This window comes from Solanum stenotomum, chromosome 1, assembly GCF_019186545.1.
Source record: "Solanum stenotomum isolate F172 chromosome 1, ASM1918654v1, whole genome shotgun sequence".
Lineage (NCBI taxonomy): Eukaryota > Viridiplantae > Streptophyta > Magnoliopsida > Solanales > Solanaceae > Solanum > Solanum stenotomum.
In genome coordinates, this window is record NC_064282.1 from 230,001 (window position 1) to 254,863 (window position 24,863).

The following is a 24,863-nucleotide window of genomic DNA, read 5'->3' on the forward strand; positions in this document are numbered from 1 at the left end:
GAATTAAAGAAACAAGAAACAGAACAAAAAAATGAACATAAGCATGTTATTATAACACAGCAAGACAAATACAAATTTATAGCCTCTGCCAAAAAAACCATCACTACCAATCAACTAAAGAAGAAATAACATAACTGAATAAAAAAAGGGAGGGAAGATCACCTGATTTTGGGAAGCGAACCGGACAACAAGTTTGAACGTGACGAATTCCAACACCACTCCGACTCAAAATAGCCGCAAATCAACAAAATTTCAGTGACGAAAAATAAGAACTCCTAAAACACTTAGCTGGGTGTTCCTTTTCTCGCCTCCCAAAAAACTCCCCTTGAACAGTGAAGAGAAGGCCTATTTATAGGACCTAAAATCTCACGAAATTTGGAAAGATTTTTGATGTGGGACTACTGTGAATTCGAAATTCTTTTAGAATATGCTTGGAAACCTCGAATGGTACTAGAGAGGGTAAAATCGAGAGAAAAAGAATTGACAAGAAATAAGAAGGACGAGTCACCGTTTGAATTCGTACTCCTCGCTGGATACGAAAGAACGAACGGGACAGCTATATGAAATTGATGTTCCTCGCCAAAAATTGGATAAACCACGGCTAGGACTCGTTGGAATTGTTGGGTTCGCGTCGTTCTTCTTGTGAAGGAGTAGAGGAACGTGTGAGGGAGAGAGCGTGAGTTCTGGAAAGTAGAAAGAATAGGAAAAAGGAGCGCGTGGAATAGAAATTTAGGACAATAGAGAAATAATTAAGGGTGTGGGCTGGTTAATTGAGAAATTGGGCTTAAAATTGGATTCAAATAAATGTATTTCATCGAGAAATTGAATTCGAAGAATGCGATTTGATGTAAATTTTAATTAGTTAATCGAGCTTTTTAATTTAACAAAATAAAATAATTACTTTGAAATATACAGTAACTCATGAATTAGTTATTATTATATTTTATTTAGAGAAATAAAACATACTCAATTAAAACATTATTTTTTGGTAAACTGATTTTCTCAAATATTCAATTAAAAATGAAAAATATATAAATATATCTATTATAAATATAAAAACATATAACCTATATGAAAAATTGCAAAATGTCTTGAAAATGATTTTGAAAGTTTTTTTTTTTTTGAAAACAATTATTTCAAATTATTTGAAATTGAAAAAGCTTGAAAATTAATTAAATTGTGGAGGGTCAAAATTGGGTGTCAACAACTGCTACTGTGTTAACCATCAAACGGCCGGAGTTGTTAAGTTTGACTTCTTTTCTTTTTTTTCCCCATTTTTGTGCCTTTTGATATAGCTTTGTTCTTGCAACCTGACGATTTCTATTACGATTGTCGTCACTATGTTGTTCCTCGACGGTACCGTTGTAGGGATCTTGTTGAAAATGCCAAGGGTGCTATGATTTTTCAAACTATTGCTCCGAACAAGATAATGGGCGAAAAAAATCATCAACTCGTTCTAACGGTTGGCAGCGTTTAATAGTACAGAGGTTTATAGAAATCAGTGGATTGTTATGTTATTATTGTTGTTTGTGTCAATGTCGTTAGATGACACCGACTATTTACTTGATTTTGACAGCTTTGTGCCTTCTTCAACTCCGATGACAATGGACATCCGTTATCCGGATGAAAGAATCAATGATTTTAGTCTTTTACCACCACTGTTCAGTTACCGTCTCCGGCAATAAGGAAGATCCGTTATCCGAATGAGATGATTAGTTATAACGCAGTGTTTAGTCTCCTTCGCCGGAGACAAAGGGATTCCTTTATCCCGATGAGAAAAAAAACGGTTGACGCCGGTGTTCAGTCTCCTGGGTTTTTTAATGGGTGGGGTGGATGTGCTTAGGTGGACGTTTATGTGGCATTATAATTTACACATTGGATGTCACATCTTATTCCGTTAAAAGAAAGGGTAAAAGTGATCCAATAGTAAGACGGGAAGACTAATTTTGAGCCAAAATATTATTGAAGGGTATATTTGACCTATTTCAAATAATTAAAAATTAGTTTTGACCCTTTTCCATTTTTAATATTATGTATTGAATGATGATTTGGGGGATAAAATACGAAAAAATTTATTTAACCAGGAAAAAGTGAGTGAAAAGGGCAATTGGGGACTATTCAACTCTATCTTAGTCATTGCTAACCACTCTTGCTGTCTTTTAATAGTAACATCCAAAATTATTGGTCCACTGGCTTTGGCAATTGGCCTCAGTCCAGTAGCCAGTAGCCAGCCACGCTTACCAAATATGACAAAAATAAATAGATTATCACAAGTCAAAAAGATATTTACATGCGGTCACCAACGACTATCCGTGTCCCATTTAGACAACAGCTATTACTTGGAGTAATAAGGAGGACTATCCTTCGTGACACGTCCAACTAGTTGAAATCTTTCTTTTCTTTTTCTGAATCCAAATAAACGAGTAGAGTGTAATTTCCCTTTTACCCTGGGATCATTGTTATATATATACGCGATGTTTGTTTTGATGGTTACTTAAAATGTATATTGTATTGTTAAATTTTGTTATTACGTAAAAATGAAAACCCCCATTTTATGGAACAACCGATTTGACGTGTTCCCGTTGTTACTTAATTTATTTTGCTAATTATATCTTACTTAATATTTCATAATACTATTTTACCATTTATCCTATATTATTTAATCCTTATCAAACCTCTACCCTAGAATAATTAAGGTCATTTTAATAAATTTATAAATTACAATAGCACGATATGGTCAAACCAAACAATAAAAAATGTCATTAATTAACAACAAACAAAACCATCTAGCCAAACATTGTATCTACCATACAGTACAATACAATATAGTATAATATAATACAATACATTATGAAACAATGAATAACAATGATCCAAGGGGTCACAAATGAAATCTGAGACCCGAAGCAGTGCGTGGCAATTGCAAAGTCATCCTTTTCTATTTTCTCTTCTAAGTCATATTTACAAGTCGCAACCAGATGGAAATCAGATAACTACTGACAAGGAGACAACTGAACAAGCCAAGGAAGGTGATTGAGGCCACCACACTTCACATGACTCTTTCTGAGGGAGCCGTTATTTATTGTCTGAGTAAGTTAGGATCCTTCTCATGTCGGGTAAGCCCCCCACTTGTTGGCCTGCAGGTTACACGCAATACAATATTTTAGCAGAACACAGAATCAAACATCTTTAATAAGCAGCAAGCATCCACTACTTCAATTCTACATAGAACCTCAACAATTTTACGTTGGAGTCCTTACTTTCCTTTATTTATTCATGAAATTTATCTGCACAAGGAACTCTTATACCTAAAGTTATAATTGTCACATCAAGGAACTCTTATACCTAAAGTTAAGCGAGTCACTTGATTTCAGGTTTTGCAAAATTGTAAGCATCTTGATGAGCATATTCACCATTAATATTTGGAGCTAAAACCAATCTTCTTATCATAGTTTCTTTATGAATTTTTCAAGTCCAAAAGCACAAAGCCGGTTGTAAGAGCAATAATGACAATAATAAAGGAAACACATCCTTCCCCAGTTCCGCCAGTAGTATTTGGTGGTGTATATGCATTTTATTATTAAAATAAAATATTAAGTGCATATGTTAATGGGTATAAATTGTGGTAGAAGATGACTATTGATTCTCGTAACTTATATGACCATTAGTTCTTGTAACTCTTATGATCATTAGTTTCTTGTAATTCATATGACCATTAGTTTCTTGTAACTTATGTAACATCTATCACATTCATCTACCCACATTACTACCCCTCACTCTACATATTGATTAATATGGAAGATTTTTTCACCTATAAATAGTGACGCTTCTTCCTTTGTGAAGTGTAGTAAGAAAAATGTTTAAGTGTGAAAAATATTGTAGTGGATAGTAGTGAAAGAGAGAGTTGAGAGACAAAAAATATTCTAAGTCTTTAACTATATTAATTATGTATAAAAGAGAGTATTTATATGTTGAAGGAAGTCTGTACGACGTTGTTGGGTTGTTGTATCCTGGAGGAGACAAGTCAAGAGACATATTGCTGGATTGGTGTAGATTATGCCGCAATGGGCTTGAATCTCCTTAAAGAGAGCGAAATATCCACGTCTCAGCCTAAATATTTGTTTATTCAATTTTTTCATTTTATTTTCAACTATAATTTATATTTGTGGTATATTACACCAACAGTATTCAAATAGCTAAGTTCAATGGACAAATAAGCTCACAAGTGAAGGCACAAAAATAAACGAGCATTTGGAAAGAACTATACGAGAACTACAGAAAGAGAATAGTAGTAAACTTACAGTCCAGTTAACACTTTAATTGTGTCATAGAGAAACCATTGCAGAGTCGCAACAGGGCCCACAAGTGTGATTCGAACAGGAAGACTTCTCGTAAACAAATTAACAAGTCCAATCTCTTTAATAGCCTGAAAACATCATGTCATTTTTTCCAACTAATTAGATTTTTTCAACTACACTTGAATATCATACATACTATTTGACAGAAGTTTTACCTGTCTAACTGTCTCAGCCTTTCTGTTGTAAAGAAATGAGACAATATTATCAGCGGGATTAGATATTACAGTACCAACAGATCCAGCAGCATAACCTGATAAGCATGTCACACCGAGTTGCTCGGCTCTTGAGCAATCTTCCTTCCTTCTCTGTATGACCTTCCGGTACATCAGATCTACTGAGTGCTCAAATGTCGAAAACATGATCATGGAAACTGCCAACAGAAGGGGAAGCACATAGAAAGTCATAATTACAATCTCTAAAAGCAGAAACACAGACATTGGCAAACCACAACTGGTAATGTGATTATCATATTGTATAGTGCATCTATATGCAGCAAGACTTCAAAGCCAAATTTGATTAATAATCACATTCTAGAAATTGTGAGCAAGGCCAGGCCACTATATTTTGTACTACATGCAAACTTGTATAGTAGCCGATGATAAAGAAAGCCAGACAGTAAATGAAGAACTGAAGCAACAAGAAGATCCTATGCAGCAGCCACATGATGCCAAATGCCACTTTTCAATGGTAAATAATAGATAAGTTTAAGGGCAAGAAATCTACAGGATACACAAAATGCACACTTATTACTCCACTCTATCCTACCCAAGGACACTGATATGAGTAAACTTTACCAGGAAAGCCCCACAACACTTCTGAATGACAACATGAAGGAAAATGAGGGGTGGTGGGAGAGATGATAGAAAAGACTAAATTAAGTAAAGATTTTACATGGAAGATTACGCCCCCAAAGTGGAAAGAGTCCCTTGTAAAAGCTACAATGAAGCAAAAACAAACTTCAGCATCAATGTGCAAGGTGGATAGCAATAAAACAAACAATGCATACTTCTTGGACATTACCCTGAAAGGCCTTCATTCACATACAATTTGCGAAATCCATCAGTTAATCCCCTGGCAAAATGAGGCTGAGTTTGGACCTGAACTTTGACAGCTTCAAAGGGACAGAGGGCCACATCAGCAAATACTTGAGCTGAAGCACCGCTGAGGAAGAATATAACACTCCTACGTTGATCAACTAACAATTCAGAATAGGACCTTTTAAAGTATTCATAAAGACCAAATTTAAATCCTCCTTGAACTCCATATCCGAATAGTTTCCCTGACCAACCTCTCCAGAGAGCAGAATGGCCTTGCTCTCTCCATAGTGTTATAAGCCCTGATGAAATGCCTCGGTATTTGAGAGGGTCCACCTAAAGCAAATAAAGGTATTATCAAAACATACTAGATTAGGCAAGTTACTTCCTCTTTTGGCACCCTTTAATTTTAGTTTGTTTGTCATGAGGCACAGTGACACATGGAGTTTATAGATATGTTACAAGAAAGAAAGTTGTGTGTTCTAGTGCAAGACTGTTGTAAAGAAGTCGCGAGGTTCAATGGCTTGAAATCAAGACATGTGATCATTTGAACAGAATAAATACAGGCACGTATCCAGCTCCTGGAGTATCCAATTACCAGATCAGGCAAAGAAAACAAAATAAACAACTAAACATTAGACATACCAGAAGAACGCCATCAGAAAGAATCTTAGAGTTGGAGTTTGTTTCTTAACATATAGGAGCAATTTATTAGTGAAGGTTTGCAAAGTACATAATTAGACAATCCATGAAACAAGTTCTCTTTAATCCTAGCCTCATAAGTTTTATTCCTTTCTCTTTACCAGTATTAATTGGAGTAAGTTTTCTTTTATATTTTGATCTATTGAGTGTCAGAAGATGAACCTATTGAAAACAATCCACAAAACTAAAGAAGATTGTGGTGTTGGAAAATGTGTAGTTTGCTATTCGACCTCTATAGATAAGAAAGATCCACAGTATACAATTACTAGAAAACAGTCACACGTGCATCTAAATCTTATGTCACTGTCATAGCACTTTGGTGATGTCAATCAAACAACAAAGTCAACATACAGCCATTTATTGTAAGTGAGGTTCAAAGTATCTTTACACTTTGTTGGGATGGTTGTTACATATGGTTTCATGTTGTATCGTACTGTTATCACAAAATTAGACATCACACCAAATTGTTCTGGGACTTCTCGTCATTATGTAACGATGGATTTAAGAATACAATACAATAAAATTAAAGTAACTGTCAAAACAAATATAGTATTTAAACTAACAATACATGCACAATCCATATATTGACATCGAGACGGAAAGCAAATGTTAAGCACTAATTATTTTCTTAAGGAAGATGATTCAAGGCTAAAGGAATAAGTAGTTGTAGAAGGAGACAGGAAAAGAGGACTTTGGGGTTTTTGAATGCGGTGAATTGAATAATTAAGTCAGAGAAAAATAAATTGGATGTGTAATTACCTGCATGTTAACCTTCAAGACATCGAGAGGAGTAATGGCGAGATGAGTAATGCCAGCGCTGAGCATTCCTCCAGCTGTACAGAGACCGTAATACCCAGCCGAGAACTCCTCGACCTCGAACAGCCTTTCACCTTCCATTTTCAGCACCTAATTGATTAGCAGAAACACGCTATATATATAGTGGTGGTGGTGCTCAAATAAAACTTGGAAGTTTGGAGGCCAAGAAATTTCTGTTGCTCCAAAAATGTCCACGTTTCTCATGTCAACCAGCCGCTCTACGATGTATACATGGGATGGGAGACTATTGCCATCAAATCCAAGGTCATTTATGGGCGGAGTGACCGCACACCTCAACTAAATAGACACCTAATTTCACTACCACTTTTCTTTTCTTAATTTCATACATACGTAATTATCACATCACATTTCATATAGACAAAAATTAAATAAATTATTGATATTGGGTAAAGGTTAAAAATTAATGTATCACTATCTTCAAAAAAAAAAAAAAAAATTAGAATATAACTTTAACTTAAAAAAAGAGATAATTTAGATATATTTTTGACACTTTACTCTAATTGTGAAGGGTATTTTTCAAAAATAATTATTTTTACACAATATAGGTTATTTTTAAGGGCAAATTACAGAAATCACATATTTTTAAGGCAAAATTACAATCTATTCCTTAGAAGTTTATAATTACAGAAATCCCTCAAACGAATACAATAATGTAAGCGTTGATACATTAATCTGATGCACGAGATACATTAATCGTTATGTAAGATACATTACATTTTATACATGATACACTAATCTGATGCACGAGATACAATAATATAAGCGCTGATACATTGATCTGATGCGCGAAAATGAGGAATTTTGGAAATTTGTAAAACTTATAAGGGATAATGGTAATAAGTAAACTAAAAGGTGAAATTTCTGTAATTTTTCCTTTTTTTAATACACAAAACCAAATACTATGTATAATTAATACAAACACTACTAATATACTCTTTTAATAACCTAACCGTTTTTATCCTAAGAAAACTAAAGAGAGAAAATTTATATTTGTTGCCTATTACATTTGTACGGGGAAAAAATGTACTCTCACTGTCCTAATTTATGTGACACATTTCACTTTTCAAGAGTTAAATAATTTAAGTTTGACCGGGAATTTACTCATGAAATCTTTAAATTTTTCAAAATGAAATTTATATATTTGTAAACTACATAAAAAATACTATAAGTCACAATAATTGATAATTCAAAATATTTAAAAAAGGGAAAAGGCTCAAATATGCCATCGAACTTTCAGAAAAGACTCATTTATGTCATCTGTTAAAAGTTTGGCTCATCTATGCCATTACCGTTTAAGAAAAGGCTCATTCATGCCATTATTTTTAACAGTGGTTTTGCAAAACAATTTTTTACACGTGACCAATTATAATTCAGCCACGTCATTATTTTTTTTATAAAAAAAATTCAAAATTCTGAATAAAAATTGAATTATAATTCGGCCACGCCATTATTTTTTTTAATTCAATTTTTGTTCAGAATTTTGATTTTTTTTTATAAAAAAAATTAATGACGTGGCCGAATTATAATTCAATTTTTGTTCAGAATTTCAAATTTTTTTATAAAAAAAAATTAATGACGTGGCCGAATTATAATTGGTCACGTGTAACAAATGGTTTTGCAAAACCATTGTTAAAAAATAATGATGAGCCTTTTCTTAAACGGTAATGACATAAATGAGCCAAACTTTTAATGGATGACATAAAATGAGCATTTTCTGAAAGTTCAATGGCATATTTAAGCTTTTTCCCTTTAAAAAATATATGAAAAATTTACGATTAAAGATAGACTTGTTTGAATGTTGAAATTCGAAATGTGTAGATGGGCCAGGGATAATAAATGTAGTGTGATTTTGAAACCCAGAAGGTCGATATGCTTAATTTCCCCCCAAAAAACAAGAAAAATATGTCCGCCGTCATTTCACTCGCCAGTGAACACAGTTCCGAGCGTTGTAATCACTTATGTTGGATTCTTATTACTATTATGTTACGTATTAGTTAAAGTAGTTACTTTTTCTTATTCTTTTAGTATATACTAGTTTTTCGATACGTGCGTTGCACGTGATTATCAATTTAGAAAATTTAAGCAAAGATTTGAATTATAAGCTTTGCACAAAAGATATTTAGAAATATAATTCTACATCACAAGAGAAATTGTTAATAAAAACAAATAAATTTAGACTACAATAAAAATTAAACTAATACAAACTTCAACTGGCGTTATTACAAATTATATAAACCATTCTTCATCAAAAATAATTAAATATTAAGAAATAGTAAATCAATAAAACAAAGGGTAATGTTTATATACTAATAATTATTTTGAAGCAAACAACTTGACAATCTAAATCACATAAGTAGCATTGATAAATAAAGTCATTCTTTTGTCTTGAGCAGCAAAAAACAAATCATTCTCTAACTCTTGAGAAGTTCAATAATTTTTAAAAAAGATATTAAGAAGCATATAACTACATCACAAGAGAAATTGTTAACAAAAACAAATGAATTTAGACTACATCATGTTAACTTCATATATTAGAACATTACATACTATTGTATATACTAAGCAAAAAAATAATTATTATATCATCAGAATTATTTTCCTCTAGTACTCGAAGTTAATGAATATTTGTTCTCATGATAGAACAATTTACTTCATTAGAATAGTGGTACCTCATATTCCGCTAAACTTCAAACTCACTTAACGACAATAAAATCACAACAAAGTGTAGCATGAACAAACATTTTTTGTGTCTTATCCGAAAAGTCATGACCTTTACAAGAAGTCATATCCTTTGGAAAAGTCACAACTTATTAAAAAAGTCACAACAATTTGGAAAAGACACAACTTATCTAAAAAGTCACAACTCATCGAAAAAGTCACAACCTAAGTTAGGGATATATGAATTTATACTACAATAAAAATTGAACTAATAAAAACACCAATTGGCGTTATTATAAGTCAGATGGACTTTTATTTCGTTAAAAATACTGAAATATTAAGAAATAGTAAATCGATAAAACAAAAAAGCAATGTTTATATAGTAATAACTATTTTGAAGCAAGCTTCGTAACAATCTAAATCACATAAGTAGCATTGATAAATAAAGTCATTCTCTTGTCTTGGGCACCAGAAAAACAAATCGTGACACTTCTCTAATTCTTGAGAGGTTGAATAATTTTGAAAAAAGATATTCAGAAGCATATATCTACTTCAAAAGACAAATTGTTAACAAAAGCAAATGAATTTAGACTACAATAAAAATTAAACTAATACAACTTCAACTGACATTATTACAAGTCATATAAAGTTTTTTTCGTCGAAAATACTTAATATTAAGAAATAGTAATTCAATAATATAAAAAGGGAAATGTTTATATAGTAATAATTATTTTGAAGCAAACAACCTAACAATCTAAATCACATAAGTAACATTAATAAATAAAGTCATTCTTTTGTCTTGAGCATCAAAAAACAAATCGTGACAATTCTCTAAATCTTGCGAAGCTTAATAAATTTTAATAAAGATATTCAAAAGCATATATCTACATCACAAGAGAAATTGTTAACAAAAACAAATGAATTTAGACTACATCATGTTAACTTCATATATTGGAACACTACATACTATTGTATATACTAAGAAAAAAATAAATATTATATCATCAGAATTATTTTCCTCAAGTACCCGAGGTTATGGAATGTACCCTCTTACGATAGAACAATTTACTTCATCAGAATAGTGGTACCTCATATTACGCTAAACTTCGAACTCACTCAGTGACAATAAAATCACACAATTTTTTTTAAAATGCAAGTAGAAGAAGAAGAGCAGAAGATTAAAAAAAATTGTGGCTGAAAAATGAGAGGAAACCCCTCTATTTATAGTAACAAAGGGTAGTATGAACAAATATTTTTTTGTGTCTTATTGAAAATTCATGACCTTTCCAAGAAGTCACAACCCTTTGGAAATGTCACAACTTATTAAAAAAGTCACAACTATTTGAAAAAGTCACAATTCTTTGGAAAAGTCATAACTCATTGAAAAATCACAACCCTTTGAAAAAAGTCACAACCTAAGTTAGGAATATTATAGTAATTTAACATTTCAGTTAGGAGTTCATGCTTTTAAGGTAATATAGATAGGATGATGCAGAAGTAGCTGGAGATTCACCGAAGACAGATTAGATGCAGAAGGGACATCAATCAATTAATCAATGGTTAAACCCTCCTAATCTATTTTTGTATTTTTTTTTCACTACTACTACTCGATAATACCTACTTTAATTTTCCCGTTCAAAATCATCAGGACAGCGTGTTGGCAGGTGTCGCACTAAAAAAGGGCTCTGAATTAAATTAGTACAGTATAATTTTTTCTACTTCACTTGCTTTACTTTTTCGTTCCTTTCCTAATTCCCAAAACCAAAACCCTGTTTTGTTTTCTGAAATTCAGGTGCAGCTAGCTTGATTTTAAATCCGACGATCGACAGCTTCCTATGGTTTCTGATTCTTCTCTCAAACTTGTCGAGTGATTCCGCTTTCTTGAATCCCCTTTTCCTCCTCTCGACTCACTTAAACGTTTTTCAGGTAAAAGCTTCATGCTTGGTCTGTGTTTTTCATTGATGCTTACGCCCCCTCTTTTTAATTCTACATATTCCAGTTTTAAAAAGTTGCTGAATCGCTCTAAGTTCTAACTATAACAAAGTTGGTGAAATCTTTTACTCTTTCTATTGAAAGGTATCTATAATCATCAATAAGAATAACCAGCAGTGTTGTTTTGTTTTGTTTGGTATTTAAAGGAAATGAGTGGAGATGTGCTTGTAGCGGTTGCTGCTGCCAAGCCAGAATTTTTAATTGGGGGTTCAAAATCTGAAGAAATAGACACACGAAGTAGCCTAAGGGGTTCAACATCTGCTATATATACATAAAAAAATATTTTAACCATGTAAAAATAATATAATTTTCCCCCGAAGGGGGGTCGGATGACCCCCTAAAGGTAGGGTGGCTCCGCCACTGGCTGCTGCAATTGGCAGCTTTTTGCAAGGATGGGACAATGCCACTATAGCTGGTAATCTTTTCCCATATGGCCTAGCTCTTCAATACTGATTTTTTACTTGTGAAATTCTACTTAACACTGCTAGTAATCATGATGTTAGTCCATATTTCCTCTTAAAATTATTGTTGTTTTTCTATGCCATCCGGTACCTTGTGCAGCCGGTGTCTCTCATAATTTTTTTCAAATTTCAACAAGATTATCCATTCTTTTTTTTTCTTCCCTTATATGTTACTTATTGATATCTTTGAATTGGTTATAATTCTCTACTTATTTTTGTTTCAAAATACAGGGTCCATTCTATACATTAAAAAGGAATTTAATCTAGAAACACAACCTACCATGGAAGGACTTATTGTTGCCATGTCACTTGTTGGTGCTGTTTTGATTACAACTTGCTCTGGTGCAATAGCTGACTGGCTTGGCCGTTGTCCCTTGCTCATAACTTCTTCGGTTCTTTATTTTGTTAGTGGCCTTGTGATGCTTTGGTCTCCAAATATCTATGTTCTACTTTTGGCAAGACTTTTGAATGGGTTTGGAGTTGGTTTGGCAGTTACTCTTGTCCCTATATATATATATATATCTGAAACAACACCACCAGAGATAAGGGGTTTATTGAACACTCTACCTCAGTTCACTGGCTGTGTTGGCATGTTCTTTTCATATTGCATGGTTTTTGGCATGTCGTTGATGAGCTCTCCTACTTGGAGACTGATGCTTGGTGTGCTTTCTATCCCCTCCATTTTGTATTTTATATTGACAATATTTTACTTGCCCGAGTCCCCCAGATGGCTTGTGAGTAAAGGGCGAATGCTAGATGCAAAGCGGGTCTTGCAGAGGCTCCGTGGACAGGAAGATGTCTCTGGTGAGCTCATGGAATTTGTATGTGACTTTATTTGTATAATAAAATTTGCAAAAGATATTGCAACCTAGAACTAATGCCCCCCCCCCCCCCCAAAGATATGAGTATGATCTAGCATTTAGATGGCTTTTCATAAGCAATTTGGCGTATTTCCTAGAGTCAAATTGTCCCACAATTAGTTCGCATCTTGACAGGTTCACTAAATTGATTTTTTCCCCTTATAAACCTAGCCATTGAAGATCGAGTAATACGGCTAGTTCATCATATACAAAAATGTGTAGAAAGTGAGTTCGGAATTGGATATATCAGGTAAACAATACTGCCTCAAAAAGAAAATAAAAACTAAAAACAAGTGCATATGGATGTTTCGGAATAACAAAATTTTCTTGTTATTATAGGATGGCTAGTTTGTAACGGAAAGTTCAAATTAAAGACACAAATAATAGGAGGTGATCTTAGTCATTGAATAAATATCTTTGAATTTTTTTTCTTAGTCAATGAAAAAATTAACTTGATTGTTAATTTCTATAAAATTCATAATACTACTTTGCTGTTTCTTCCTCTGTTTTTTTGAATTAGCTCTATAATGAACGTAATCGGTATTTAAGTCATTTGAGAAAGATTTACACCTTTGAAGCATCAGATTTTGAACTTTTCTCAAGAGTACTTTAGCATGATATATTCTTTTATTGTTGTTTTTTAAAAGATGCTGCAGCAAAAAGGTTTAAAGTATTGATTTAAAATGTCTCTCAATGATTTTATTTAACATAAGTTTTGTAACTACTAAATATTTTATTTAATACTAATGTAGTAAACAGGTTTTTAAATCCCAGTTAAAAGTGTTACATGAGTTGGCACAAGAGGAGTATGAGATACGGCATCTTTTTATAGTTGTGCTCCCCAAATGTTCTCCTACTTCTTGAATAGTTCTTTCTTGACAAATTAAAAGATGCAGAATTTTAAACTTATGAAATAGCAAGATTGATAATGTTGGATTTTGATACATTATACAGTATAGATTGATAAGGCACTCAAATTGGGGAGTTCGGATTTTCTCGGACAAAGATGTTGTCAAGGTCTTTCCATACTTCCTAAATTGATTTTATTAATAGTAATAATTGTTGAATTGCATGACCACCTCATCTAAAAACTTAAGTTGTTAGAGTGGGTATACTTCTATTTTCTTAGTTATGCCTTTAGCAGGCTTGCTTATCTTTTACATGGGGCAAGCGCGTGAACTATTCTACGTCATTTAGTTCAGTATTCACCTACGCATATAATCGGAACAGTAAATTTGGTGATTGTACTTATTTGGTTCTGTAAAGGTGGAAAAAGTCATGGAATTTTTCATGTAAGATGCATAGGACATTTTGGCTTTTGCACTTAAAAGTATATGTAAACTTTTCATGTTTCTGCATTTGGCTTTAGTGCTGGTCGGTCAGTTTATCAGTGATCATCGGTTTCCTAAGAAAATGGCAAGGTTACCTTCTGTCATGTATCAATAATGGCGCAACTTCTGTTTACAGGGGAAATGGCTTTGCTAGTTGAGGGTCTTGGAGTTGGTGGAGAAACATCAGTGGAGGAATACATTGTTGGCCCAGCAGATGAACTTGTGGAGGACCAGGAACCAAGTGCTCAAAAAGATCAAATTAGGTTATTTAGGCCTGAACAGGGACACTCTTTGGTTGCTCGGCCTGTCACTGGGCAAAGTGTACTTGGTATTGCATCTCGCCAAGGAAGCACATTTGCACATATGCCCCTCATGGACCCTGTTGTCGCTCTGTTTGGCAGCGTTTATGAGAAGCTTCTGGATGCAGGAAGCAAGGGAAGCATGCTCTTTCCACATCTGGGCAGCATGTTTAGTGTTGCTGGAAATCAAACAAAAAATGAAAACTAGGATGAAGAAAACCTTGCCATTGAGGGCGACGATTATGCATCTGAGGCTGCAGCTGAAGAATCTGATGACAATTTGCAGAGCCCACTTATATCACGTCAGACAACAAGCTTGGAAAAGGACATGGTTCTGCCTCTATCCCATGGAAGTATTTTTAGCATGATGCAGGGTAATGATGGTGAACCAATTGGCAGTGCTGGCATTGGTGGTGGATGGCAGCTTGCTTGGAAATGGACAGAGAGAGAAAGTGATAATGAAAAGAAGGAGGGAGGTTTTAAAAGAATATATTTGCATGAGAGTGGAGCTCAGGGAATTCGAAGGGGATCTTTAGTTTCTCTTGCTGGGGGTGATATGCCTGCTGGTGGTGAATTTGTCCGTGCTGCTGCTTTGGTTAGTCAACCTGCTTTATATTCAAAAGATTTGATGGATCAACATCCTATTGGACCAGCTATGATTCATCCGTCTGAAGCATCTGGAAAAGGGCCTAGTTGGAGAGATTTGTTTGAACCAGGAGTCCAGCATGCATTGATTGTTGGTGTGGGGATTCAAATACTTCAGCAGGTAATCGCTAATATTACTAGAAAAGAATGTAACTGCTGTCTTTCTTCCTTACATTTCTGTGACAGTCTTTCTCTTTTGCAGGTTGGTCACGTTCCCTCCTTAAATATGGATTTGAAATCTGTAGCTTTCTTGCTATGTTTTAGAATCTTTTGAGTATCCATTTGGCGCAATTGCTGTCTTAACAGTGAAGATCTTATGCAGCTAAGAGTCAACTGGGAAGCATATTCATTTCTTCAAGAAGTGTAGTACATAGATTCTTTCCCAACCTTGTTATTTGGATCTGTCTTCCCACCTTCGACCTAAATTTCTGTTGATAGATTAGGAATTTGGGAAAATTTCTCTGCAGAATCATAAGAGATTAGACTCTCCATCTTGAATTGAATCTTATTCAAGGGATGACATGGATAAGTTGTGATCAGTCATGATATATCTTGAGCATTTCTTATAGATCGTGGGAACCAAAAAAATAAAATAACTGGATAACTAATAGGGCGATGTGTCATCAAAATAAAAATAAAAATAAAAATAGGGCGATGTATGGTCAGTGTTCACAGAGATGGATATTGGTTAGAATTCAGTCAATGCAAAGTGATGTTCAATGGTGTCAGTTTTTGTAAGGTAGCATGACCGAAATATAATAGCAGTGATTCGTTGGTTACATTATAATTGAATAAGACATACCTATTTATCTTTTCCTTTTTTGATATTTGTAGAAGAATTGATGGAGAAATTTCAGGCAGGCATGGTATATTCATTATCTGAAGAGAGGGAGTATCCCTATGCTTCATGCTGGTTGTTGATATATGAAATACTTACATGTGCTGCTCGCAGTGCTAGACCATTGCCCTTTATGGCCTCAGATTTAAATATTTCCTTTATACCTGGTGGTCAAGATTATAACTTAATTTAACCTCCAATTAAATACTGAAATAACACTATTTTTGTGTAAAAAGTGACGTAGAAATTTCGAGTAGACATGGTATATTCATTTGCCGATAATAGGGAGTGTCCTTATATTTCATGCTGGTTGCTGATATACGAATATTTGCAAACGCTGCTCGTACTGCTAGACCAATGTCCTTTATGGCCTCGGACTTAGATATTTCTTTTGTGCCATAACTTAACCTCCAAATATATACTGAAAAGACACTAATTTAAAGATATTCCTACTTCTAATATCTTCCTGATTTTTCTTTTTCACATCTTGGTTTGGCATCCTTGAAAAGAATGCTACTGTTAGCTTGGTTAATAGGACAAAATATGGTGATCTATGCTATATCAAAATAGTGTCTGCTTTTCTTTGAAGCATTCTTACGTGGAGTTGTTATTCATGCAGTTCTCAGGAATTAATGGAGTTATGTACTACACTCCGCAAATACTTGAGCAAGCAGGTGTAGGAGTTCTCTTGTCAAACTTAGGCATCAGTTCTTCTTCTGCATCTCTGCTGATAAGTGCAATCACAAATTTCTTAATGCTCCCTTCTATAGCCGTTGCCATGAGGCTTATGGATATCTCTGGCAGGAGGTAACTTCCTTTTGAGTAACTACTATGGAAAAAGTGAATATGATGTTTTTCATATGATGCTTCTTTAACTAACCTCCCAATTCACTCACTTCTCCTCCTAACTCTTTAGTGCCTTGTCCAAATGGCTCATAGTATTTTGGTTTGATTTCTCATCTCCAATTGTGAGGTGTTTCTCTTCACCCCCTTCTCTCTTTAAAGGTCTAAACTGTGCGTCAATAAACGTGCCTGGAATTTGGATTCAATGCATCTCCACTGCATTAGACTGTTTGCTAGATCGAGATGGAGTGATGGAGATATAGCAAAAATTCTGCTTTAATAGATGGAAGGCTGGGTGTGCTTTGCCATTGTTAGCACTGGAAAAATATAATGGTAGCAGGATTTAGTGGGAGGCTTCCCATTCAAACCAGGGTCTGAGCATATAAGGAAAAAGAACCTTCAAATGCACTAAATTATAGTCCTCTCATGAGGGGAGAAAGGATTCAAATCCCTTCAATTTTGCTGTCTGACCTGCTTCAAGTTAGAGTACTAGAGTACAAGCAAGTTTCATTGCCTCTCGGAAGCGTTCCGGCTCATTTTAAGACGAGCTCTCTCATACATCTTTGTTTGTACGTTTTGCTTTGGCAAATGTATAAACTTCTCCTCCACAGTGCTTGTCACTGAATAGACCTTAGCATCCTTTTTTTCCCTCGTATGTATAGTAGATTTTAGCATTGAATGGTTACTTGTGCTTAAGGCTGAATAAGAAGTGAGTGGATGCTCTATTGTCCTTATGTTCCAGTCCTGCAAATCTGATTACTACCCTTGCCTTTCTGTGTATTGTTATATTGCAGGAGTCTGCTGCTAGGCACAATTCCAATCTTAATAATAGCCCTCATTGTTTTGGTCATTGGAAGTTTAGTGACTATGGGGACTGTTGCAAAGGCTGCTATATCTACAGTCTGTGTTGTTTTGTACTTCTGCTCATTTGTTATGGGGTTCGGGCCCATTCCCAACATACTCTGTTCAGAGATATTTCCAACTCGGATCCGAGGAATTTGCATTGCCATATGTGCCCTAGTGTTCTGGATTGGGGATATTATTGTTATCTACACACTACCTGTCATGCTGTCTTCTATTGGTCTTGCTGGTGTATTTGGCATATATGCTATCGTCTGCGTTATATCATGGATATTTGTTTTCTTGAAAGTGCCTGAAACCAAGGGGATGCCTCTTGAAGTGATCTCGGAGTTCTTTGCTCTTGGTGCAAAGCAGGCTGCTGCTGCTGGTAACAACTAATGTTGACCGTTTGACAACATGTTGCCTTGAAGTTGCTTTTGTTTTAAGGTTCCATTCTCTGATAAAGTGGTGTTTGCTATTCAGTTTTGTGAGTTGTGTAGAAACAGTAAAAAGATTTTTTAAATGAGTTATAAGACCCGTATCCTGTCGATTGCAACTGTAGTTTCCACATTTCTATGTCCAGTTATCCATGTTTGGTTTGAGTATTGGTCAGTTGATTAGTGTTCATGCTTGTGTAAAGCTCTGCTGAAATGCTGCAAAGGTGTTAGCTTTGTTTTAAGTATAACTTATGGTGATTAAACGAAAAAACTTATGAATCGCAAAGGTCCATTAATCACTGTTATCTCCTTGATCGGTTGGCCTGACAGTTTTGCATTGGATGTCCTCAGTTCCTTGCACCACATATCGGGAGATTATTATTTCAAATAAGTATTTGTTTATCAAATTGCTCATTATTTCAACGTCAAACTTGGAACTATGAGATTTAAAGTTTGAAGAACAATTTCTTACTGAGTTTTTCAAGTTTAACCAGTAAAATTCAACTATGTTATCATGTTCATACTCTACTCTTTTTCAACTTGTCTTAAAACTATTCTTTAATTAAAAAAAAAGTAGTAACCAATTCATGTCCAAATGCATTCGTCACCTCTTTTGTGAGGTATGTTCAGGAAAGAAAAAAAGAAGGTATACTATTACTAGTGCGGAAGGTTTGCAGCTGTTCTATCTAGTGCAGTGTAGCTCAAATATGAGCAAAATCAGAGTTGAGGCAAATGGAAGTTCAATAAGATTCTTCAAAGTTAGCAGATGTTGCATGGATAGGAAAGATTCCTTAAAGCAAAATGAATGCTAGTATATAATTTTACTAAGATAATGCAGATTCTACTTTTAGATGAGTTGATAGCATTCACTCTTGTTGCTTGCATGACAACCAAACAACGCTTGAGGCATCACGCAATGCCCCTTTTTCCTGCTAATGTCACAATTTGCCGAAGGCGGCACAAATACAACATGGAGTTGTTCCATTATTTGGCAGTTCAAGCAGCGAAATGATCAGTCTCTGACGATCACAATCCCTAAGCATATGGGAACAAACAGCTTGACAATTAGTGCAGAAATCATATGGGTTGGCTACTGACAAGCCTGGCACCAATACGGTCGAGCTTCTTCACCATTGCCAAGGCCTTCAGCTTGCCATGTTCCAGAAAAGCCTCTACCATTCTTTGCCCAATCTCTCTCCCTGTCTCCTCATTGTCAGTCACCGCTACTGCTGTGGGCCCAGCTCCACTAATGGTGCAGCCAAAAGCCCCTGCTTCCATTGCTGCCTTCTTCACTCCCTCCATTCCTGGAATTAGTGGTGTTCTTCTTGGCTCCACTATTTTATCGGAGGACAGTGCCTTACCAAAACCAGACACGTCTCCCAGCAGCACGGACGCCACCAATGCACCTGCCTGACTACAGTTCCAAATGTGATGGGACATGGTTATCTCTTGCGGCAGTGCCTCCCTCATTTTCTTTGTTGGGGCCTCAAATTCTGGATTCGCCAGCACAAAGAAGAGGTCCTTTTCATGAGGGAAGTTCAACTGAATTAATTCAAGAGGATGGTAACTCCGGATCAATACGAAACCCCCCATAATAGCAGGTGCCACATTGTCTGCATGGTAACCGGAGACCTTGGATTCCGAATCTAACCCAGCAAGCACGAGGTCAGTCAGGGTCAGTGGGCGGCCAAAAAGCTCGTTGACCGCCACGGCAGCAGCAGCTGCACTAGCGGCGCTGGACCCGAGACCACTGCCCAAGGGCAAGCCCTTGTGAAGGGAGAGAGTAAGGCCCACCGATCGAATGTTGAGCATCTTCATGACAGAGATGGCGGCGATGCCAGCGCAATTCCAGCGAGGGTTTCTTCTGAGCTTCTTTCCGGCGCCGGATATGTCAGAAATAGAGACCTTGCCAGAGTGGACGTTGGGGTCAAGGCGGAGAGTGACGAAGTCGCCGATGCCATCGACAGCGCAACCAAGGAAGTCGAAACCAGGGCCGAGATTGGCAACGGTGGCTGGAGCAAAGGACTTGACAGAGGTGAAAACGGGTGAGGGCTCACTGCGGGAGTGAGCGGAGAGATTTAATCTGAAGGAGGGATTGGCAGTGCGATTCCGTGAGGAGGAGGAGGAAGAGGTGATGAGCTTCAAATTCAGGGGAGACTGACATAATACGGCCATTGCAACAACTATTTTGTTGATGCCAGACTGCCAACATCAAAGCTAAAAATTCAATACTCTTAAATTTCTCTCCCACAAGATAAGGTGCTAACATTTGGAAGGTACTCAATCTCCTTCTACTTTCTTTACTCATTTCTTATACCTTCAATCTCTCTCTATATATACTGGTCCATTAATCTTTGATCAAACCAATTATTTATGGATAGCAAACATTTTAAACAAGAAGATTTTTTTACCATCTGTTAAAATTTGTGCACCAACTCAAGGTAACTAGACCTGAAATGTTGATTGGTGTCAGGTCCCTATCATCCCGGTGAACAAGTCCAGTCATAACTCCAAAAAGTATGGCTAATGAGCTTGCTAAGTGCCAGGTATGGTAAATATAGCTTTTTTCCTCAGTTTCCTTTACAAATTTGGAAAACATTCAATGTTAAGGGTCATATAATTGAGAGTAGACGAAAACGAGCTCTACTAACTAACCCTTTGGCAACCCTAAGGGTGTAACAATTTGGTCCATACACGATATTGCATTCTCTCTCTAGGTAACATCATTCATCCGTACTCTTATGGAGTTGTACATCAGTAGCCCAAAACTTGACATCTTAATTGTATTAAGCTACAAACTGATTGGATAATTCTTCAAACACTAGATGTTCTCTACGCTATCTGTTGTTACATGATAAAAATAATAATTTGAATGTACAAAAATTCGAAATGAGAAAGGTAATGGAATTAAGGGTTTTCCATTTCCATCCGCTTTCTTTTCAACCTATTTGCAGATATCTCTGCCTTCTCATCCGCATAAGACAAGAACTTTTTAAGCCTTACCGAATATGATATTCTAGTTCTACTAGTAGAACCATGTGTTAATTCAGGAAAATGTTGTTTGAACTGGTGCAACATCAAGCAGAAATATACAAGCAGAGCAAAACAGCAGGTAACTCCAGAAATGAGGAATAAACCCCAAAAGCTCTTTAATGGATGCTGCTCTGAATCTGCTGCAGAGCTCTGCCCCCCACAGACTTTTCTGTTTAACCACTTCTTGCGGATCTTCTCTAGCTCTCCATTCTCAGACAATTGCAAGATTGCCGTTGACATGTCAATGGCTAAGGGGGAGTCTCTCGGAAATGCCTATTAATTAATTGGATCAAGGTGTCAGCTTATGTTACATGACTAGCTTTTTGGATAAATCATTTCATTCATTTTTCCACTCATGTCCATGTAATATTACTTAACTAAATAAAAAGTGTTTTAGTAAAATCTATGAGTAAGGAAATTCTTACAAATCCCCATCCACTTTTGGTGAACTCTAGGCCAACTTTTTGGAACCCGCAGTAAGTTGATAAAAACAGATCCACATATGGACGTTCATCAACCACAGCAGCAACTCTTCCTTGTTCAAGGGCATCAGCATATTCTTCTGGTGATCCAAGAGGAACTAGCCTAGACTTTGCAATGTTAACTTCTTCAAATAAGTAGTTCTCAGCAAAAGAGCCTACCTGGTACCCAATTGCATCATTGCTTGTTACCAATGATTCAATTCCTTGTATAGATGAGGAAAGCTGTTGAACCGTTAGAAACGATGTCAGGCTTGCAGTATAGCTCGACGTAATTATCAAGATTACGAATAGCCATATAAGCAGTACAATTCGACCCAATGTGCTCACTGTGTTTTCTCCTGAAAGTTTTTTACGACTGATCCATTATGCCAAAAGTTAACACTACAAAATTATCTTGACTTTTGGAAAAAGAGAAACTAGATACTCACTTGGGGCTCCAAAAATAGTTGAGAAACTAAACCTGCAAACGAAACATGACATACAAGGAGATGAGTTCAAAATCCCAAAGAGAAATATGCATATTATGAGGCTGGAACATAAAGGAAACGCAAGAAATCAAATCAAAACACTGCTCTCCGTAGCTTTTTGGATAGGATCCTAGTACTTAAAACAGTAGTATTAACTTCCCAATAAGTACCTAACAGGAAGGCATCAACTCACCATAAAATTGTGAACATCTGCTTCTTGGGCGGGCCACGAAATTCATCATTAAATTTGTGCTCTAGTATCCACACTACGGTTCCCACAACAAGGCAAAAAGCAGCTATGACTCCCCACATAAGGGGAGTAAATGGCCGCAGGAAAGCCCAAGCAATCGATCTTGTCTTCTTCACATGTACCACCACCACTAACCCTGAATCTGCGTATGGTTGACTAAAATCCAAAATCTTTGTGCGGTTCGTTACAATTGTAATGTCACCCACTGCAGCATCAAATACCTATCATGGAATAAGAAAAACAATGTTACATTGATTGTTAAAAATGCATAGCGTGAATATACTTGTATTGGAACTCACATCAACTGTGATCATGTTTACTAACTGACTGTAGCTTGGATTTTTGTGTCCGTCGCCAAACATGATGAATTTATGTGGCACAGGGTATGGAAGACACTTTAAGGCTGCAAGGAAGACATCTATGCTGTATCCATGGACCACTCCACTTCCTTCTTCTTCTGAAACAAAAGCTTTGTAGCTCACTCTCCTTGGGACTCCAATCCTTAATGGCCTACCATTGTCGGGAAATATCCATCCACGTGGTCTTTTTGTAGTTTGCCCTGGCCATATAACCTGATCCAATCGTTGAGTGGAACTTGACCTGTTTGCTGGTTTGGCATAAAGAGATTCCGGAGGCACAACGGATAGCCCAGAGTAGTTACACCAGTATCCTATTTGCCTCATCAATCCTTTGCCAGCTACATTGAGAACATCAAATGAGGGACGGGGCATGGATCTATCTGGGTTAAATGCAATGGGACCACTTACCCCAGTCATATTGGTCTTTAATATGTTACTAAGCAGTTGGTTACCACCATCAAATATGCTGAGAGCAGCAAGATTCATTGTCTTTCCAGCAAAACTGTTCAAATTGGAATCATTCGAGTAGGTGATTTTGCCTCCATTATCGAAAAACTCTTTGACTGCATGGGCAATCATCCAAACAGTATCGTAGGCATATAGACCATAAACATTCAAAGCTATGGAGCCATTGCTCAACTTGTTCCACCTTGATAAAAAAGCCCTCTTCTTTGGGGAATCAGGTGTGTGGGAGCGAAGGGTGAGAGCACCTTGCATAGAGGTAGCCACCTTTGGTGAAACTGAAGTTGAATCGAGGGTACTGGAAAGCCAAGAAGTAGCTATCCAAACATATTCACTAGTCATCATGCCAAGGTCATGGGCAATCTCAAAGACCTTGAGACCTGTTATGGATAATGTATGTAGAACAATAACTCGAGATTCCATTGATGTGACCTTAACCAACTGGTCCACGATCAGGTCACGACTAGATATAGGTTCAGGGGGGAGTATTGCCTTGTATGATATCTTACAGCGCCTCTCAGCAAGTTTATCACCTAGAGCGGTAATACTATTTTTACCTTGATCATCGTCTGAGAAAATAGCAACGACTTCTCTGTATTGAAAATAACTAATCATATCTGCTACAGCAGTCATTAGAAAAAGATCGTTGGGAGCTGTCTGAATGAAGTAGGGGTACTGTAGAGGTGATAGTGTTGGGTCCAATGCCGTGAAAGATAGGAGGGGGACATGGAGTTGGTTGACAAGGTGAGAGAGTACATGGGCAATCACAGAACTTTGAGGGCCAATTACAGCTACAGTATCGGTCTCCATGAATTGTAATGCTGATAGATAAATAAATAAAGAAGAGTACTGTGATTGATTGTATGATATATAGTATGATAATAAAAGAAGAATTAGAATATTATGAAAAGATACCTCCAATGATCCCTAGGAATCCGCTGTAGTTTGAATCATGCAGGGTGAGAGCAAGTTTTCTTCCACCGAGAAGTGAGGGATCAGAATTAACGTCTTGAACAGCAGCTTCCATGGCAATTTTGGCAACTTTGCCGTTTGTGGTGCCAAACGAAAAGATGGCTCCGATTTTCACCTCATCAGCTTCTTCTGAAGATTGTCCAATAAAGCAGAGGAATACAAACAGAAACCACTTTAAATTCATGATGATGCACAAGGCCGGAGAATATTGAATGAAGGGAGAGGCTGGGAACCAAGTGGTGATGAGTAGTTGAAAATGAACTTGTGATATGTCATATCATGCATGATTGTAAAGGGTAGCCAGCCCAGCTGAGAAGAAAGTGAAGTTTAATCCTCAAGTAATAGCAAAGAAAAGCCAAAATGGCCAACCCAGCATTAAAAAGCACTCATATATAGTATAGTAGATTATGTAGGGAGGTGGAATGGACGGTGGGAGATGGATGGATGGATGAGGAGAATGAGAATACTTGAGTATAGAGGAACTTCCCCTTAATAATTAATAGTAATAACTACCTAAGATTACTCGGTTGGACAACCACTCCACTTTAATTTCCCCCACCCCCGCATAACAACATACAACATAAAGATAAAAAAGATGATGTGTTGCCTTGCTGCTCCCAGCAAAAAGCATAATCAATGATTTTGTACCAGCTGAATTCAAAAGTACTCCATATTTAATATTGATGTTATGTGGAATTGGAAG

The 24,863-nt window shown here is 36.2% G+C and overlaps 3 protein-coding genes and 1 pseudogene across 4 annotated transcripts; 1 reads left to right on the plus strand and 3 right to left on the minus strand.

The window, feature by feature from the left end:
• Positions 1–2,815: 2,815 nt before the first annotated feature.
• Positions 2,816–7,145, minus strand: LOC125878054 (mitochondrial phosphate carrier protein 1, mitochondrial-like). Its single transcript, XM_049559342.1, has 6 exons — positions 6,854–7,145; positions 5,379–5,728; positions 5,250–5,293; positions 4,514–4,728; positions 4,302–4,426; positions 2,816–3,137 (listed from the first exon to the last, which is right to left on the minus strand). Exons 1-6 carry the CDS (start codon positions 6,989–6,991, stop codon positions 3,080–3,082), a joined length of 930 nt encoding a protein of 309 aa, XP_049415299.1. The 5' UTR covers positions 6,992–7,145; the 3' UTR covers positions 2,816–3,079.
• Positions 7,146–11,271: 4,126 nt separating this feature from the next.
• LOC125877948 (monosaccharide-sensing protein 2-like) lies at positions 11,272–18,199 on the plus strand (annotated as a pseudogene). Its single transcript, XR_007447660.1, has 8 exons — positions 11,272–11,292; positions 11,382–11,515; positions 11,728–11,757; positions 11,945–11,996; positions 12,274–12,846; positions 14,370–15,298; positions 16,635–16,822; positions 17,653–18,199. The product of XR_007447660.1 is annotated as a monosaccharide-sensing protein 2-like (transcript).
• Positions 18,200–18,795: 596 nt separating this feature from the next.
• Positions 18,796–20,436, minus strand: LOC125878038 (homoserine kinase-like). The gene has a single exon (XM_049559341.1). The coding sequence runs from the start codon at positions 20,308–20,310 to the stop codon at positions 19,213–19,215; it is 1,098 nt and encodes a 365-aa protein (XP_049415298.1). The 5' UTR covers positions 20,311–20,436; the 3' UTR covers positions 18,796–19,212.
• Positions 20,437–20,949: 513 nt separating this feature from the next.
• LOC125877938 (glutamate receptor 3.2-like) lies at positions 20,950–24,338 on the minus strand. The gene is made up of 6 exons (XM_049559233.1): positions 24,104–24,338; positions 22,667–24,009; positions 22,311–22,588; positions 22,079–22,110; positions 21,594–21,988; positions 20,950–21,441 (listed from the first exon to the last, which is right to left on the minus strand). Exons 1-6 carry the CDS (start codon positions 24,213–24,215, stop codon positions 21,043–21,045), a joined length of 2,559 nt encoding a protein of 852 aa, XP_049415190.1. The 5' UTR covers positions 24,216–24,338; the 3' UTR covers positions 20,950–21,042.
• Between the last annotated feature and the right edge of the window lie 525 nt (positions 24,339–24,863).

Excerpts from the sequence above, each read along its gene's own strand:
- LOC125878054 (XM_049559342.1), bottom strand. The coding sequence starts at position 6,991 with ATGGAAGGTGAAAGGCTGTTCGAGGTCGAGGAGTTCTCGGCTGGGTAT. Across the intron at positions 4,729-5,249 it reads TTGGGGGCGTAATCTTCCAT|TTTCCATGATCATGTTTTCG; the intron begins GTAAAATCTTTA and ends TTCTGTTGGCAG. Across the intron at positions 4,427-4,513 it reads AGGCTGAGACAGTTAGACAG|GCTATTAAAGAGATTGGACT; the intron begins GTAAAACTTCTG and ends TGATGTTTTCAG.
- LOC125878038 (XM_049559341.1), bottom strand. The coding sequence starts at position 20,310 with ATGGCCGTATTATGTCAGTCTCCCCTGAATTTGAAGCTCATCACCTCT.
- LOC125877938 (XM_049559233.1), bottom strand. The coding sequence starts at position 24,215 with ATGGAAGCTGCTGTTCAAGACGTTAATTCTGATCCCTCACTTCTCGGT. Across the intron at positions 22,589-22,666 it reads TAAACATGATCACAGTTGAT|GTATTTGATGCTGCAGTGGG; the intron begins GTGAGTTCCAAT and ends ATTCCATGATAG. Across the intron at positions 22,111-22,310 it reads CAGATGTTCACAATTTTATG|GTTTAGTTTCTCAACTATTT; the intron begins GTGAGTTGATGC and ends TTTCGTTTGCAG.